Source organism: Dermacentor albipictus, chromosome 9, assembly GCF_038994185.2.
Source record: "Dermacentor albipictus isolate Rhodes 1998 colony chromosome 9, USDA_Dalb.pri_finalv2, whole genome shotgun sequence".
NCBI classification, from domain to species: domain Eukaryota; kingdom Metazoa; phylum Arthropoda; class Arachnida; order Ixodida; family Ixodidae; genus Dermacentor; species Dermacentor albipictus.
Window position 1 is genome coordinate 31024398 of NC_091829.1, and position 15463 is coordinate 31039860.

The 15463-nt window shown below is 47.0% G+C and overlaps 1 protein-coding gene across 1 annotated transcript in view; it reads right to left on the bottom strand.

The window, feature by feature from the left end:
• Positions 1 to 15463, bottom strand: part of LOC135912729 (uncharacterized) — a 70573-nt gene that overhangs the window by 27164 nt on the left and 27946 nt on the right. Inside the window, exons 6-13 of the mRNA XM_070525637.1 lie at positions 12377 to 12488; positions 12145 to 12273; positions 11263 to 11368; positions 8096 to 8261; positions 5644 to 5730; positions 4849 to 4980; positions 3304 to 3507; positions 683 to 850 (exon numbers count right to left, since the gene is read on the bottom strand). Coding sequence (XP_070381738.1) covers positions 683 to 850; positions 3304 to 3507; positions 4849 to 4980; positions 5644 to 5730; positions 8096 to 8261; positions 11263 to 11368; positions 12145 to 12273; positions 12377 to 12488 — 1104 coding nt within the window. The remainder of the gene's footprint in view (positions 1 to 682; positions 851 to 3303; positions 3508 to 4848; positions 4981 to 5643; positions 5731 to 8095; positions 8262 to 11262; positions 11369 to 12144; positions 12274 to 12376; positions 12489 to 15463) is intronic.

The window sequence follows — 15463 nt, forward strand, 5'->3', positions numbered from 1 at the left end:
TGCGCTCCAGCAAGAACCGACCGACTGTCTTCGTGTTGCTTTCAGTCATTATAAACCCAATGAACGACTGGATCGACGAATTAATGAATAAATAAATGAGAATAATTTATGACGATGATGTTGACAAGAAGCTTTTCGGGGCGCAAGGGCCACGTTCGGGCACTGACCGACGTGAGTAATCAATGAAAAGCCATTGCGTTGGTAAAGAGAGATTATGGCGTAGGATGATTACGGAAAGATTTTCAGTAAAAACACGTCGATGTACTGGGTCGCGCTTCATGAATGGTGCAAAAAGCCACGTTAAAGGCATGGAAATGATGAGAACACATTACGACACTATATTATCGAATTATGTCATCTGATTTTCAAAAAATATTCCTTAAGCGCAGATTATTCGGATTGGTTTGCTCGCAATGAGAGCCTAGCAAACAAAGGTGCTGATGGCGTAAACACAAGAACCAATGGCTGGTAATACTAGGAGAATGCCAGCAAACTTGAAAGTAGAAAACTCACAAAATGGCTGGTAAACGCAGTTTCTCAAACACAGGAAAACTCCCATAAAGGCTGGTACACACACAGTTTGTCAAATAATGCATTGCATATTTGATCAGTTGGGTCACTGAGGTGTTCCTTTATTGAACGATCGATCTGTGCACGGACTCGGGAGGCCAGTAAAACTCACCAGAGGCGGGCTTGGCGAGGTTCACTACGAGCTGCTGCTTGGTCGCCCATCGGCAGTGCACGTTCAGAAGGCCCAAGGCGCTCAGCGTGTCGCTGGAGAGTATCCGCTCGCAACCGGATGCGAGGCACACGTTGACGGCGCGGTCGAACAACACCACGGCGCTGCTACCTTTTTGAAGACGCAGAAATAAAACACACACACACACAGGCGTGAGAACGCATGCGCTCACGATACTGAACACAAAATTAAGTTCCTGCAACTTACTGTCGGTAAAATGTTATCACGCGGTTGCATGCACCCAGGCCGACTGTCACAGCGCTGGTCGTGGTCTCGTGCAAGTTGGACTTTACCAAAGGTCGCCAAGAAATCTCGCGAGTGAACCAGTGAATTAGAAAAAAAAAAAGAAATGCAGCAGACGCAACGAGTTGGAATCTATTTTGTATAGAGCGAAGTTTTGTGTGAATGCATAAAGAGTCGGAATACCAGATTTTTTTAGTGTGTGTGTGTGTGTGTGTGTGTGTGTGTGTGTGTGTGTGTGTGTGTGTGCTTGTTGAATATCCGCACAAAGTGACACGGAAGGCTTTATATGTGCATTGCAGAGTGGCTAATGCAATGCCACCGCCGCAGCCGCGGATCATGATGATGATGATGATTTATTGGCATACCCTTTGAAACAGGGCGGTGCCAAATAGTCACCTAGCCTGCTCGATTTAATCAGGTATGCTATGCATATTTACATGTACCGTGTACATGGTAAATGCTGTACCGTAATCAGGTATGCTATGCGTGGCGCTCGCCTCGGCGGATGCGTAAAGTCAAAATAGAGGGGCTTTACGCAAGCGCGGAGGCCAGCGCCATCTGGTGGCGGTGCAAGGAACCCAGCGGCGCGCGCGTCGTACGCTGTGATTGGTTGGCCTCTTCGGCGAGGGAACAGCCGCCAGGCCGCAGCACACGAGGTCACGAAACCCGGCGAGGTTCTTAAAGTTTCGCTTTAGAGAAAATGGCAGTCTCGCCAGAAAGCGAAGTACTGAAAGTGTAATGGCATACGTTTAGCTCTGCGTTGGAGCTCCTCACGCGGTGTGACGCGGTGTGACGCGGTGTGACGTGGCGCGACGCAGAACGTGAGGCAATCGCTGCTGTGCAGTCGGAACAGCGCGCTTGGCCGAAGCCGAAAGCAGCGGCTAGAGCGGTGCCCGGTGTGCCATCCCCGTTGGCTACGCTCCTAGTCGTAGGGAAGGATATAGGGAAACCAGGTACTATCACTTTTGTAAGCAACTTGTTGCTAGGCAACGTGTCGCACGTGAAGGACAGCGCTAAGGTTCACTATTATTCGCGCGTTTCATTCCTGCGTCTTATACGTCATGGCAATTGCTGGCGAGCGCGCACGTGATCTAGCTCTTCCGAAACACTCTGTAGCTATGCCACGTGACGCATCCACCAATGGTCTCGGTGCCAGGGTTGCCAACCGTCCCGAATTTAACTAGACAGTCCCGACTTTTGTGTTAACGCCCCGTGTCCCGTCTATATACGCAGTCGGGACGGCACAATGTCCCGACTTCAGCATTCTTTTTCCTGCTGGATACCAGTGAATAGATCATATTCTCTTTTCATAATGCGTGACATTCTTCTTTTGTGTGTATGTATGTGTGTGCGTCTGTGTGAGTGCGTCTGTGTGTGCGTGTGTTCTGTTGCATGCATTGCTTTCCACAAAAAGGTGGTTTTGTTGTCGTGGTCGTAGGTCTGATGTAGGCCGTAAGCACCTCACAGTACCTCGATCCGCATTGGTAGCCGTATCAATCATGCAACTTTCTTGTAAATCGCGACACGGTTAGGACTAAAAAAAAGTTCGTTCACACTGCTGCACGTAGAGACTGACTGACGCCATGTAGATTTCAAAGTACTCTTTCGCATTTGGGCCACTGTAACTCAGTAAAAGTTCTTCGAACGTGCTGCGTCTAGTCTTAAATGACTCTTTTTGTACATAATGTAGTCCGTCTTCACCCATAAAAAATTAAAGAGTCGGTGGAAAACTAAGATTTACAAACAATCCCCGCCCACAAAACTACACTGCTCCTGCTCTTCACCGCTGAAAGTGAGCCGAGCCAGATCGATCCGCTAACAGTTTAAAGACTTCACTATCGTAATGTAAATGCTAGGCTAGTTGGAAAATAACAGCTCATTGTTTCAAGCTAAAATGTTACCATGGGCGGAGCGCTAATATAAGGATCACCCATAATATTTTCCAAGGCGCTCGAAGTTTCATCCTGAAATAAGTGACGCATTGACAGACCTGTACGGAGAAGGAGACGGGCAAAACAGCTTGAAGTCACGAAAACGAGTAAACCTGATTGACTGGGGCATATATGCAAATTGCGTTCGAGTTGTACAGCGTCAATATATCTTTTTATGCTTAGGTTGTCACTGGATACAGGCAAAATCTATGCCGTCACAGCAGACATGTGCTGGGAACTTCAAGCAAGGGAACTTCACCCGTCCTTCATTTGCGCTTCTTTCTTTTTAACTCACTAAGCTTCTTTCCACGGTAAGAGTGGCTTTTTTAAAATTGCAGATGAGAATTTCAAACGTTTTCTTTGTGGTCCCTATACATGCAGACAACACACCGTCGGCGGTGATGAATGACGCCTTGATCTGCGGCCTGGTCGCGTACAGCGACAGGTTGAAACCCGTCACCAGAGGGTGCTGCCCGTCGAGCGAAGGGTACACCACGAAGTCTCCCGACGTCTTGGGGAAAGGCACACGGCACTGTGTGAACCAAGAGGGCGCCGATCCCTGAGGCCGTACCAGGACACGCTTCTTCCCCCTGTCTGCAACGGGAGAGGCCACACATTCCGTGAAGTAACGCCTTACGACCACCGAAATCGTCAAACTCTCACTATGCTACTGCAAAGTCGCCCTTCAATGTTCCAAGAAAAGCTAGTTGCAGTTTTACGCACGACTACCTTTTGATGGCGCCACCAGCGTCACCAGATTCTTACGCTAGAACCGTTCGCGCCAGCCAATAGTGATTTAGGACATACTATTAGCGAAGGCGATCGGCCAATGAAAAACAGCACTTACGAACGAAAAGCTCTGTGAATTCGGCCCCAAGTGAATCCCGGTCGCGAATTTACCGGCTCCATCCGTTGCAGCCACAATCATCCGAACTCGCATTTCCCAGTTAAAGAAACCAGCAGCTCAAAACAGCCACAAGAAAGACGACGCGACTTTCTACTTTCATGACTAGTTCATTTCAGAGAACACTATGCACGCCCAGAAGAGGCATGCGCCTACCAAACTGTAGTCCGCTATCAAAACGCGTCTACAGCATGATTTACCGTCCCAAGAAGTTTGTTTAAGCAGAGAATCCACTAACCAAAATACATTCGCCCCCCCACCCCAAACACGCACGCGTACGTGCAAGCGCACACGCACGCACAAACGCAAAGACGGACGGACGGAGACAAAAGTGGAGAAGTCAATTTTCACAAGTTCATCACGAAATTATTCCCGCTACGCTTCTGTATCCACTATGAAGAACACACTAAACCTGCCTGATCTGTCTTTACGTCGCAAATTTCTTCGTCTCTGCCTCTTTCCCAAAATCTATCATCAAAATGAAGTGTTAAAAAGCTGTCTTATTCTTCAACCGACGCACATATCCTCGCGTGTGGACCACAAGTTCAAGGTTGGTGTGCCATTTTGCCGAACCAACTTATATAATTATTCTTTCATTCCAAAAACCAGTGCAGAATGGAACCACCTTCCTGCATCCATCGCTGACATCATCGACACTAAGTTCAGAAGTGCCATTGAAAGTTACTTATTTTGTTAACTTGTATTTTCATAAATTGAATTATTGCACACTTGTATATGTATTACCCACTCCTTTCTGTAATGCCCTCGGGCTCTGAAAGTATTTGTAATAAATAAATAAATAAAACACGACAGAGAAACTAACAAGGAGAAAGAAATGCAATAACCGACATAGTCGCTACTTGCGCCCTCTGTATGCTCTCTCTTTCTTTCTCTTCACACTACAGTGTTTGAAAGTGACTGGCCACTAAATTGCCGGACCGACGACGCTGTTTACAAAGGCACAAGTTACGGACGTGCAGACACCACCTCGACGTTAGCTCGCACTGTCGCCTGCAGAGGGGAGCATTCACCTGATGGAACGAGGATGCAGTACAACGGAAACTTCGGGACGTCTCCGCCAGAGAAGGTGAGCGTGAGAAAATCGCCCTTGTTCTCCTCCTGGCGGTAGGGGGCACTGGCGGGCTCCATCTTTTCAAAGGACACTGGGCGTACAAGAAGCAGTCGGCGTTGAACGGCCGGTTAGCTCTGGTTCCACTGGGCTTGTGGTGGTTATTCATTATGGCGGACCCAATTGAAGTAATTACTGAATTAGTGTAGGCTTATAAAGGATCACTTCAAAACCATATTTTCGTTAATAGCATTACAAGAGATAAGTTACTAAAACCGAAAATGCAGCCCCACCGTTTATTTGGCTACTTTCTTGGTTACTTTTCTGACAAGTAGTCAAGATTGGTCGTATATTTTTCTTTTTTAGATTTCATGAGCATTTATTTTTTTACGTTGAGACCTGATAACTCTGGATGTAAGAAACAAGGCGTCTTGCGTTACTGTGGTGTTTTAAGTTGTCTGGCAAGAGCACTGGCAGATGGTGAAAAGCATACTTAGACAGCGAGAATAACAAAATGTTTACAGCGAATGTTTGGCAGAAATAGTGAGAAAGAATTGCACAGTGAATCTGATTAACTCGGTGCGAAGGAAACCGTGAATTAATGCCCATACAACATACATGCAACAAACCATGCGTAGAGAATCCAGCGTGCAAGAAAAAAAAAAAGTATTTTATGTTTGCATGATTGGCAGTGCTGACTTGTACAACACTGCGCCTTGATCCTCTCCACCCCCCTTTCTTGTTCAAACAGACTTGCCTTCATTGTTGAATGCTGTGAGGATCGTGTCTGAGCTGTTGACCTCTTTGCCGATCCGTGAAAGTCGCGCCGTCACCACGTAGGTTCCTGGAATTGTAATTTGTCATATACGGCCGTTGGAATACATTATGGATACGCTGTGGTGAAATTGTGCGAAAGACAATAACGCACTAAAGGAAATGTTCGCAAGGCAAAAAAACGTAAAAGATGGCTACGCGAGGCCGAGAGGGGGGAGGTGAAGGGGGGTGAACAGCTAAGCTGCGGTGCGTTAAGCGTGACATCAAGAAATACGAATCCAGTGATCTGGATTACAGAGCAAAGGTTGTAAGCCGATATTCTAGTTGACAGTAGGAAATAAAGAGTTGTGCAGGCCATTAATGCGTAGAACAGATAACCGGTGGTCTATTACAGTTGCAGAATGAGCGCCGAGGGAACGGAAGCACAATGGTGGACGGCAAAGAATTAGGTGGCGTGATGAAATCAGCAAGTTTGCGGGCATAGAAGGGGGAGGGAGGGTCAGCTGGCGCAAGTGAAGGGTGTATGGGTTGAAGGACGGACTTCGGGAAGAAAAGAAACTTGGGAGGGTTTATTTTACATTATATACAGAGAGGTGAGAGTCAAGTAACAGTCGTACAGTCATTACGGGCCGGCAGCAACTCGGACGCTGCGGCCCGCGGCAAGGAGTTCGAGAGAGGTCAATCAGGGAATGCTCTGGAATCTTTGGAATGCTCCTTATAAACCCCTCGAGGACTGGAAGTCGCGTCGTGTTCGGCCAATGGGAGAGTCCTCTCAGAGGACGCCATTTTCGGCCAATGGTTGGCGCCCGTGCCGCGGTGCCACATCAGGCGGCTCCCTGCGGTCTTGCCTTCTGACTTGCAATGCGCTCTTCAAAGGCGGAGAAGCTCTTCAAAGGCGGACGCTGGGCTCCATTGTCCGAGGGCTCACCTACTCCCGGTGGTACGGCCCCGCTGTGGTAGCAAATGCCTTCTTCAAAGGCGAAGAAGGGGGACAATTGGGCTCCATTGTCCGAGGGCCCCTTCTCCCGGCGGCATGGCTCCACCGGCGGCTAAAGAACTTGTTGGCTCGTGCGCTCCTCTGGAATGTGCTGCGATTCGATGTGGTCCGGGGGAACTCGAAGTAGGCGCAGGAAACAGCTCCATATCTAACAAGGGTAACAGCACCGCGGTTGACTTCTGCAAGAGTTCCACCGCCTGGGGCTCCCGTGTTCACGACAGGAAGATATCCTCTCCCCCTGTCGTAATCAGCTACCAGCCTTCCTAAGTGTCGTCGAGTACCTCGACTCGTCGGGGCTCTCGGCGAGACTATAAAATACTTCTACAAAGACGGATGGCCGTTAGGCCATCCCACCTCCTCGGGCTTCCTGATCAGCCACTACTTCGCTTCCATCTCTACGACCCTCTACCTTTCTCCCTCCTACCCTCTCTCTCTCTGTTAACCCCATCCCCTCCACCCTGCTGGCGCTGAGCTGTGCTCCCGCATGGGTTGCAGAAAATAGCGCTAGCCTTCTCTCCTTCCCCTCAAGAACCACTTCTCTCTCTCTCGCCGGGACAGTCCTTCGTCTTATAGCGGACATAAAGATAGACCAGTAATGATGATGATTATGATCAAGTTATATCCCTGTATCCATACGCGAACGTGCTCTACGTAAAAGGCACATTGGTCAGGTGCCTGAGTACATTATGCATATACTGGATATTGCGATCACGTAAGCGATCGCCTAAAAATCCACATTCGCTGGCTTTATACAGCAGCAAGCGGTGACGAAGCCGTAATCGTAAAGGTGGCGTCTCCCGTGTAAGCGTCCCTCGCGCCAATTTACCAAAATACACACACCAGCTCGGCCGACTCAGAGAAATACAGAATAATAATCGGAATGCAACATATCTGCGGCGAAAAACATCGGCTTCCAGAAGGTCATTTGGAGCCAAAGACAAAGTCTAGGCAAGTTTGTCTACTATACCTGCCATTTATGGTTCATGCTTTAAGGCTAAGAGTTTCCTTGGATCAATAGCGATAACAAACATGACGTGACAAGCACCAGTATATAAGACAAAAGTAGCATAAGCTGAGCTTCCAACGGGGGTGAGGCGCATGAAAGGAGAGAGATACTTTAGTGGAGCCTTGTGTATTGACCAATACAAGCAACGAGTTTCACATGATAGTTTCGATGGTTAGAGTGAAAAGTGAACAAGAAAAAAGAAACTGAAAAAAAAGAGAAAAAAATATTGTGCACTGTAAGATACTGTACATCCTTAAAAGGCTATAAGGATGTGGATATAAAGAAAGGTAAAGAACAGAGGAGACGAAATACGAGAGAAAGAAACGGCGATGACACGAACACAGCCTATAAAAAGGAAACGGAAACAGGCAAACTCAGTAAGCTCTACAGGATTTGGTCAACGCCTAAGTGTACTGCGTGGTGTCTCCGTACCTTGAGGGAATGCCCTGGGCTGACAGACGAACACGGTGCCGTTACCGCGCCCAGCGGCCGTGATTGGCGGGGGCGGCTCGCCGGATTCTGTTGGGGTCGCCTCGCGCCGCCGGAACACGCACAGGACGTCACGTGACTCGCCACTGAAAGCGCCCTCTAGCGTGACCTGAAGAAGACAAGCACGACTGACTTCGACGTGCGTGAACAAGACAGGCGGATAGGGTAACAACGACAGAAAAAATTCATTTCATTGTTAATCCGTTATTGTTAATTAATCTGTTAATTGTTAATTTCACCATGTGTTAATCTATGGTGTAAGGTGATTGGTGACGCTTTCTATGAATATCTTCCTTCCAGCAAACACTTGTTACTGTTTAGGTAAAAATGATCCATTTCATATTTTTTTACGATGACACTATCCAGCGCACTTAAAGGGATACGAGTGAGTGCACTTAGTTACGTTGTATTAGTAGAAGAAGAAGTATCTTAATGATTGCAAGATATATTAGTAAATGACATAGTAAATAGCTAGACAGGCCACCGTGACAGGTGGTTAGCCTCAAGACACAGAAACACGACAGGTGGCGACGCCACTGTGATGTTTCCGCAACAGCTCCTCACCGTGACGTCACAGATGTCGACAGAAAGGTCGCAGAACACCATAACCACTGAGCCCCCATGTGGCGGGTAGGACACCAAAAAGTATATCACGTTGAAAATTTCAAAACAGTCGCTCGCTTCATTTGTGAAAACATTACTCCCTTAAATTCCTTAATTCTCTTCAGATTATTATAAATATCCGTAATCTTTTTTTTTACGTTTCACGGGAAACTACTCGCTCCCATATTCATTATTACCTAAAGTGCGAATTAGATTTATAACATAATATTCACTTTAATATTATGTCAACACGACCTGCTTTCTTTCTTTCTTTTTTTGCTTTTGTTTTGCTGATCCTTCTTAGTGGGTGACTTCCACTGCTCGAAAACAACAGTAACAAGTCACGAAACCAAGTTCCCACTATTTCAAAACGAGTTCTACCTTTCCCTTAACAAAAGACAAACAAAAGTTACACGGCCCGTCCTGCTTAGCAAGCTTCATCGACCGTATAAGCGCCGAACAGAAATAATTCATATACCCTCGATACGGCGTCGTATCCCTGCGAACTGCGAAGTCCCGGTGGCCAGGAGGACGTCGTAAATCAAAGGAGGGCGACCTAATTTCGAACCTCAGCAACGTGACATGCGAGTTCGGCGACAAGCTCTCCTTATCGGCTTCCCGCGCAGACGAAGCAGGAGCCAAAACGAGCCCAGCAGGCCAGCGTCCATGTGAATCGATGCACTGGTGGCCCCGCGAACTTTACTTCCAGTCGACCCGACGCAGAGAAGTGTATATAGACGTGATCACGTGACAGTCACGAGCTCATTGACCGCAAACTTCACCGAGCTGCCGGCGGCGACTAATGGCTCGTCTACACGTATGCGAGTTGGACGGAATCTCGCCGGTGATCGAAGGCAAGGACTTAGCATTTCGCTGAGTTGTGGCTCTGGTCCGGGGGAAAAAAGGCGGGGCTTTTTTTCCGTGTACCATGAAAACGCTTTTAAGGCTCCCTGCGCGATGCCCCTGCTACTTACCTTAATCGATCGACGATGGTCTTGCTGGTGGCTTGTCAAATCATGTTATCTCGTAAACTTAAGAGACTCTTGGCACTACTCTAAGTGCATTCACTGAAACAGCCATGCGATGGCCGGCTAGATTTGCTGCTTCTGCGGCAGGCTTTTTTTTTTCATATTTTGTCAAATGCGCTCTGGCTGTATACAAAGACGCGACGAGGTTCGATCGATCTCATTCACTGACCCATAAAGTGAATTTGGAGATCTTATGAAAGAAGCGTGTTAATGCCACCGGACATATTGTCGAAGCAATCGATGTATGGCGTAGAAAACTTGAGCGCCTCACAACCACCGCAATAATGAAACCGCAAAACTCCCCGAGAGTTTTAGACTTCGTAAACCTATTACCGTCTTCCAACATACCTGTTTATCGGGGAGGGGCGCAAATTATTTATTTATTTATTTATTTATTTATTTATTGGCATCCCTTTGAAACGCGGCAAGGACAAATCGTCACCCAGCCTGCTTGAATTACTCGGGTATGCTATCAATGCTTTTCATTCTAGCATATTTGTATACGTCTCTTTAATCTTCTATATCTACCTTGTACCGCTATGTCTCTAATGGATCCGGTCGTATCAGTCTCTTCCCTGCATTTTCTCCCCCCCCCCCCCCCCCAATACTCTAAACATATCTTGCTTATCTTGACTACTGACTGGTTGATACTTCCGTCTACCTTAAATCCAAGCGCTTCTAGAAGCTGCACGCTATGTATTGGTCTCGCTGTGTGGATACTTTCGCATTCCGTTAGGACGTGCTTAGTGGTCTCCGGATTTTTCGCCGCAGCATACACATGTATCATCTAATTGCGAATATTTGCTCCGATATGCTTTCTTCTTTAGGCAACCAGCTCGAGCCGCAAATAGCAAGGTACTTCCCTTCGTCTTATCTATCGCGTCTGCCATAGTTCCAGTGTCACTTTAGGATGTTCAACACCGTGAATGAATCGAACACAACCGTAAAGGGCGGTGGTGTGATTGATCGTGTACCCGCAAGAAAGATAAAAAGAAATTTGAAATGCGGAATATATGCATCGTGCCTTAGTGTGCACATTACCCTACTCGTTGTCACAGACAGTGCATAATGCACGAAACACCAAGATCGCCCCAAACTTCGTAGATGTAGTCCCGATAAACATGTACAAACTTATTAACCGTGTTACGTTAGTGTTATCGCATTCTCACAGAGAGCCATCAGGGTTGAATTCTGCAACAATTCTTTCTTCTTCTTCTTTTTTTTGGAAACCAGTCGTCTGAGCTGCATGACTTGATGAAAAGAGCGCTACGAAGACGCGGACTAAAAGAACAACATGTACGACGCACAAGGCGTATCAAGTATGCAAAACCAACTCGCCCACATCAAGCGTCTGAGCTGCAGCATGGGCGTACCGACGGCTGACACTTCCGTACGAGAACGGAAGGAAGTCACGATCTTTGAATTGTGGCAGCAATGCACAACAACACTAATGACGACAAAGAACAATGACCGCCGTACCTGTACGTCCACGTCAGCAGGTACGGCGGACGGTCGCACGGCTTTGAGAACGAAGCACGTCGTGCCCTTACCGTTGCACACGCCACACTCGTCTTTTTCACCCTTCCTGAAAAAAAAAACAATACGCAGCTCTAACACACAGCTTGGAGTCTCTAGAAACGAAATCATTCGTGAAGCGTTCACTTAAATTATCACCTATGCAACGCGTCACCTCATGCAATGTTTGCGCTCATGTGCGACACGTACCGTTCACAGTATACGCCGAAATGCAAACATCGTTTCATGCGAGCGTACGCAGTGTGTCGCCGACGACGCAGCGATGTCACGAGCACGATGGTGAAGTTCGTCGACGATGCAGTGGTGAGGACAGGGATGTATGTCCAGAGACGTACAACGCGAAAGACAGGGGGGGGGGGGGGGGGTAACGTTCATCATTATTTTTTTTCTTCCCGTTTTCATTCGCGCGTGCATGGTTTAATGGAAACCGGCTCACGCGCACACGCTACCGCGCGAACTCTGGTCACGCAAGCACGTGGTAGGCGACGGAAGTAACGCGCTTGTTCGGCGACACGGTAGCAGCCACCGTCAGGAAAACCCAGGAGGGTTTGTTTAAAGAACGCTTACCTTAAAAAAAATAAAGATGAAGATTGCACGCAGTGTGGAAATCGACTTTACACGAAGCATTCTGCAGGTATTGCCGGCTACCCGGCATTGTTTGGTGGTTCCGCAAGCGCCAACAGGTGGGGCAACTTGCCTATGCAAGCTGAGGAATCCCGTGTGTGACGCGAACGCGATTGCAGCGACATGTCGGCAACGAGGACGACAGTAAAGCGGTTAAGGTATGACGACGCATGCAGCGTCTCAAAAACGCCATTCACTCACCCGTCGCAGAGGCAAGGCGTCTTCGCCGTCTTGCAGTTGCCACAGCTGTCCAACACGTCGGCCTTGGATACGGTTCCGTTGCACCGACGCAGCTGCCGCACGTGACTGTGGCCTTCTCTCGAGACATACCTTAAGAACGTCATAAGCGAAACAAAAAAGAGGGAAGTTGCAAGTGCTCTGCGAGAAAAATGTGGTAATATAAGCTTGCAATACAACAACGCCGAAGTGTCACCTCAGCGAGAGAACACTTCCCTCGCACAAGTCAGGCATCGTAGCCAGCTGCACATAAATAGCGAGTCTATTGAAGTGTTTTGTAGGCTCCGCCCTATGTGATGAGTGACTGCCTGAAATACAAGACCAATATAATAACAATTATGGGGTTTTACGTGCCAAAACCACTTTCTGATTATGAGGCACGCCGTAGTGGGGGACTCCTGAAATTTGGACCACCTGGGGTTCTTTAACGTGCACCTAAATCTAAGTACACGGGTGTTTTCGCATTTCGCCCCCATCGAAATGCGGCCGCCATGGCCGGGATTCGATCCTGCTACCTCGTGCTTAGCAGCCCAACACCATAGCCACAAAGCAACCACGGCGGTGAAATACAAGATCAAGCTTCCAGTGCCAAAACCTTTGTGACATTCACTGTGTGCTTGAGACAGTTGAGTATTGTAGTGCTTTGTTTGCTATCGTTTGTCATTCCTTTAATTTTTTTTAAATAGTGCTGCTATGATTTTTTGACAGTCCGCACCCAAGAGGCCCATCTCGTAAATTTTTTTCAGTAAATAAAAGAAGTCAAACAACACCAACAACAACAACAACAACAACCTAAGTGACAGCATTCAGTGGGACGCTAGGGCCTCGATCCAAATAATTTCATGTCCCTTAGTTCGAGATTTCAAGTCGCCTGCCTGCATTCTCCTCGACACCGGGTCGCCATACAAATTTTGTAAGGCGCCCACTGAAGTCGCTTGGCCATAGATTGGGGAGCATGACGGATATCACGGCGAAGCAAGGAACCGCATAAATATATAACCGAAGACCCATACACGATCAATATGAACGTGAGTCACTAATACTTTGCATTCGTGCTGTCTTAGCGAAATTATATGGGCGTGCAACTCTGATTCGGTTATAGACGGCCTCAGCTAGACAGCTGATCGAAGCTCACCGTCGATTGCAACGCCATTGTGCAGTTGTTGCTTCTGAAATATGACACGTATCCACTGAGGCATAGAGTTCCAGAGTAAGTATTTCTACACTGAGGGGTATGCACCAAGAACAAGGGCGGTACGAATAAACGTATTACAAATATTGCGAAAAGAAAATAAGCAGACGTGGAAATCCAATGACTGAAGAGAAAGAACACTGCGTGACTGAATGGTCGGGCCAGATGAATCGACACTTAATAAAATATTTCGAAGAGAGAAGCTTCAGTGAGGAAAATAACAAACCTACGCGCGGAAACGAAAGTCACAAGCTCACGAATAGTGTCTCAACGACTGGCTGCAAGTACGGTCTGGTATTTCGGGCCCTCACCTCATCATCACGCAGGGAGATTACGCAACATATACAGCATCCAAAAACTGGCACATAAGTATTACAAGGGAAAACACTACGCGGTCGCGACCTGAACGACATGAAAACGTGAACAAAGGAAGCACCGTGGAAAGGGGACAGATCAAGTAATTAGTTCATGCTTTACAAAAATAACGCATCACATTCAATTGCAATTCTATAAAAGAGCTTCATTCACTGCAACGGAAGCTCAACAGAAGCCCAACAAAATTTTTTTTGTAACGAATTCTGTAAGAAATTGAATTTTTCGAAATTGAATTTTTTGTCCTCTCAATAAAAAAGTTTCATTGAACAATGCTGATCGGAAAGGACTTAAAATAAATGCAATAGCAATAGGAAAGACAAGAAAAGTGCGTAGCTGCAATTAGAATCTATGGGAAGATAAACTTTAGTTAAGCGTTTACTTAGACGCTATACAACTAATGATGATGCATACAAACTTCATCCTGTGCAACGTGTAACCTCATGCAAGGTTTTGTACATTGCAGGAAATCGATTACACCCCCAAACACTCCTGCAGCTGAGGACACTCGAAAAGCAGTAGAAACGCATCAGAATTTCTATAACGAGCTTTGCAAGGAATAAAATTACTGAATACAGTCGGCCCAAAAGAGGAATACTTTGCACTCAATAAAAGAGTTTCACTGAGCGTTCCCAATAACAATAAAAGTTGGAAGACGTATAGTAGCGATATGAAAAAAGAAAAAAATCAAGCTATCATGGCCGATGTTCGATAGCGTGAAAATAATCGAATACGGCATCAAAAGCACCCCTGTGTCTTAGAAACGGACTCGTGTAATGGGCGTGGTTTTTTTCTTTAGCGCCTATTTTTTTTTTCGCTCGCAATGCGCCTTGAAAGTCGCTCGCATTGTTTGCTGACGGGAGTCGGTCGCGATGTTGAAAACACGAAGTTGTAGTGGACGGCTCAGGCCTGCTTTTCCTGGCGCCTAGTAAAATACTGCGAAAGAGAGAGGGGAACGGACGAATCCCGGCCCCGACTGCAATCGAGGTTTTCCTTTAAAATATTCTTTTTTTATTTTTAATATTTCTTCAGCGTATACGCTGAGAATGCGAAATGTTGCCCGGGAGACCATTATGAAAAAGAAAAAAAAAAGAATATCTATTGAGCGTGCCGCGATGCGTGACGGATCGACCACGGTTTAAAGAACCACGGTTTTCGCGTATGCGCATGGACTTTGACAGCCCTGGTTCCTTGTGTAGGTGTGTTTATTATTACCCTAGAATTTTAATTTCCGCCTTTCCGCCGCTATAATGCTCCTTATTATTTGTTTTATATCCTATTTCGCCTGAATGCCGTCGTCGTGGTAACGTTGGCCTACCGTGGTGATTTCTCTAGGCACGAGCGTGTCGATTCAATTCTTCGGAATGTATGCAAAGAAAAATAGAAGAAGGAAGAACTTGTGGAGGGCAACATAAAGAAAGTTAAAGGTAAGCTGAAGCACTTTTCAGAGGAAGTAAGCTTTCAGCCAATTATTATAGCCTCCCCCCACTGAATGCAAAAATCATGGTTTAACAGGCCACAAGTCAGCGCAAGTCATTTCAATTTAGCGAAAACAAGAAGAAAAGAGCAGCAGCGCCTGCGAGACATACAGCGTGGAGGTTAAATGCCAAACACGATTGTGACATCATCGTGGTATCGGCGAGGCGCGCATTTCCAATAGAGCGCTCACGTGACCCCTGCGTTGACGTCATCCTTGCGCTCAGTTTCTCGCCGCTACGC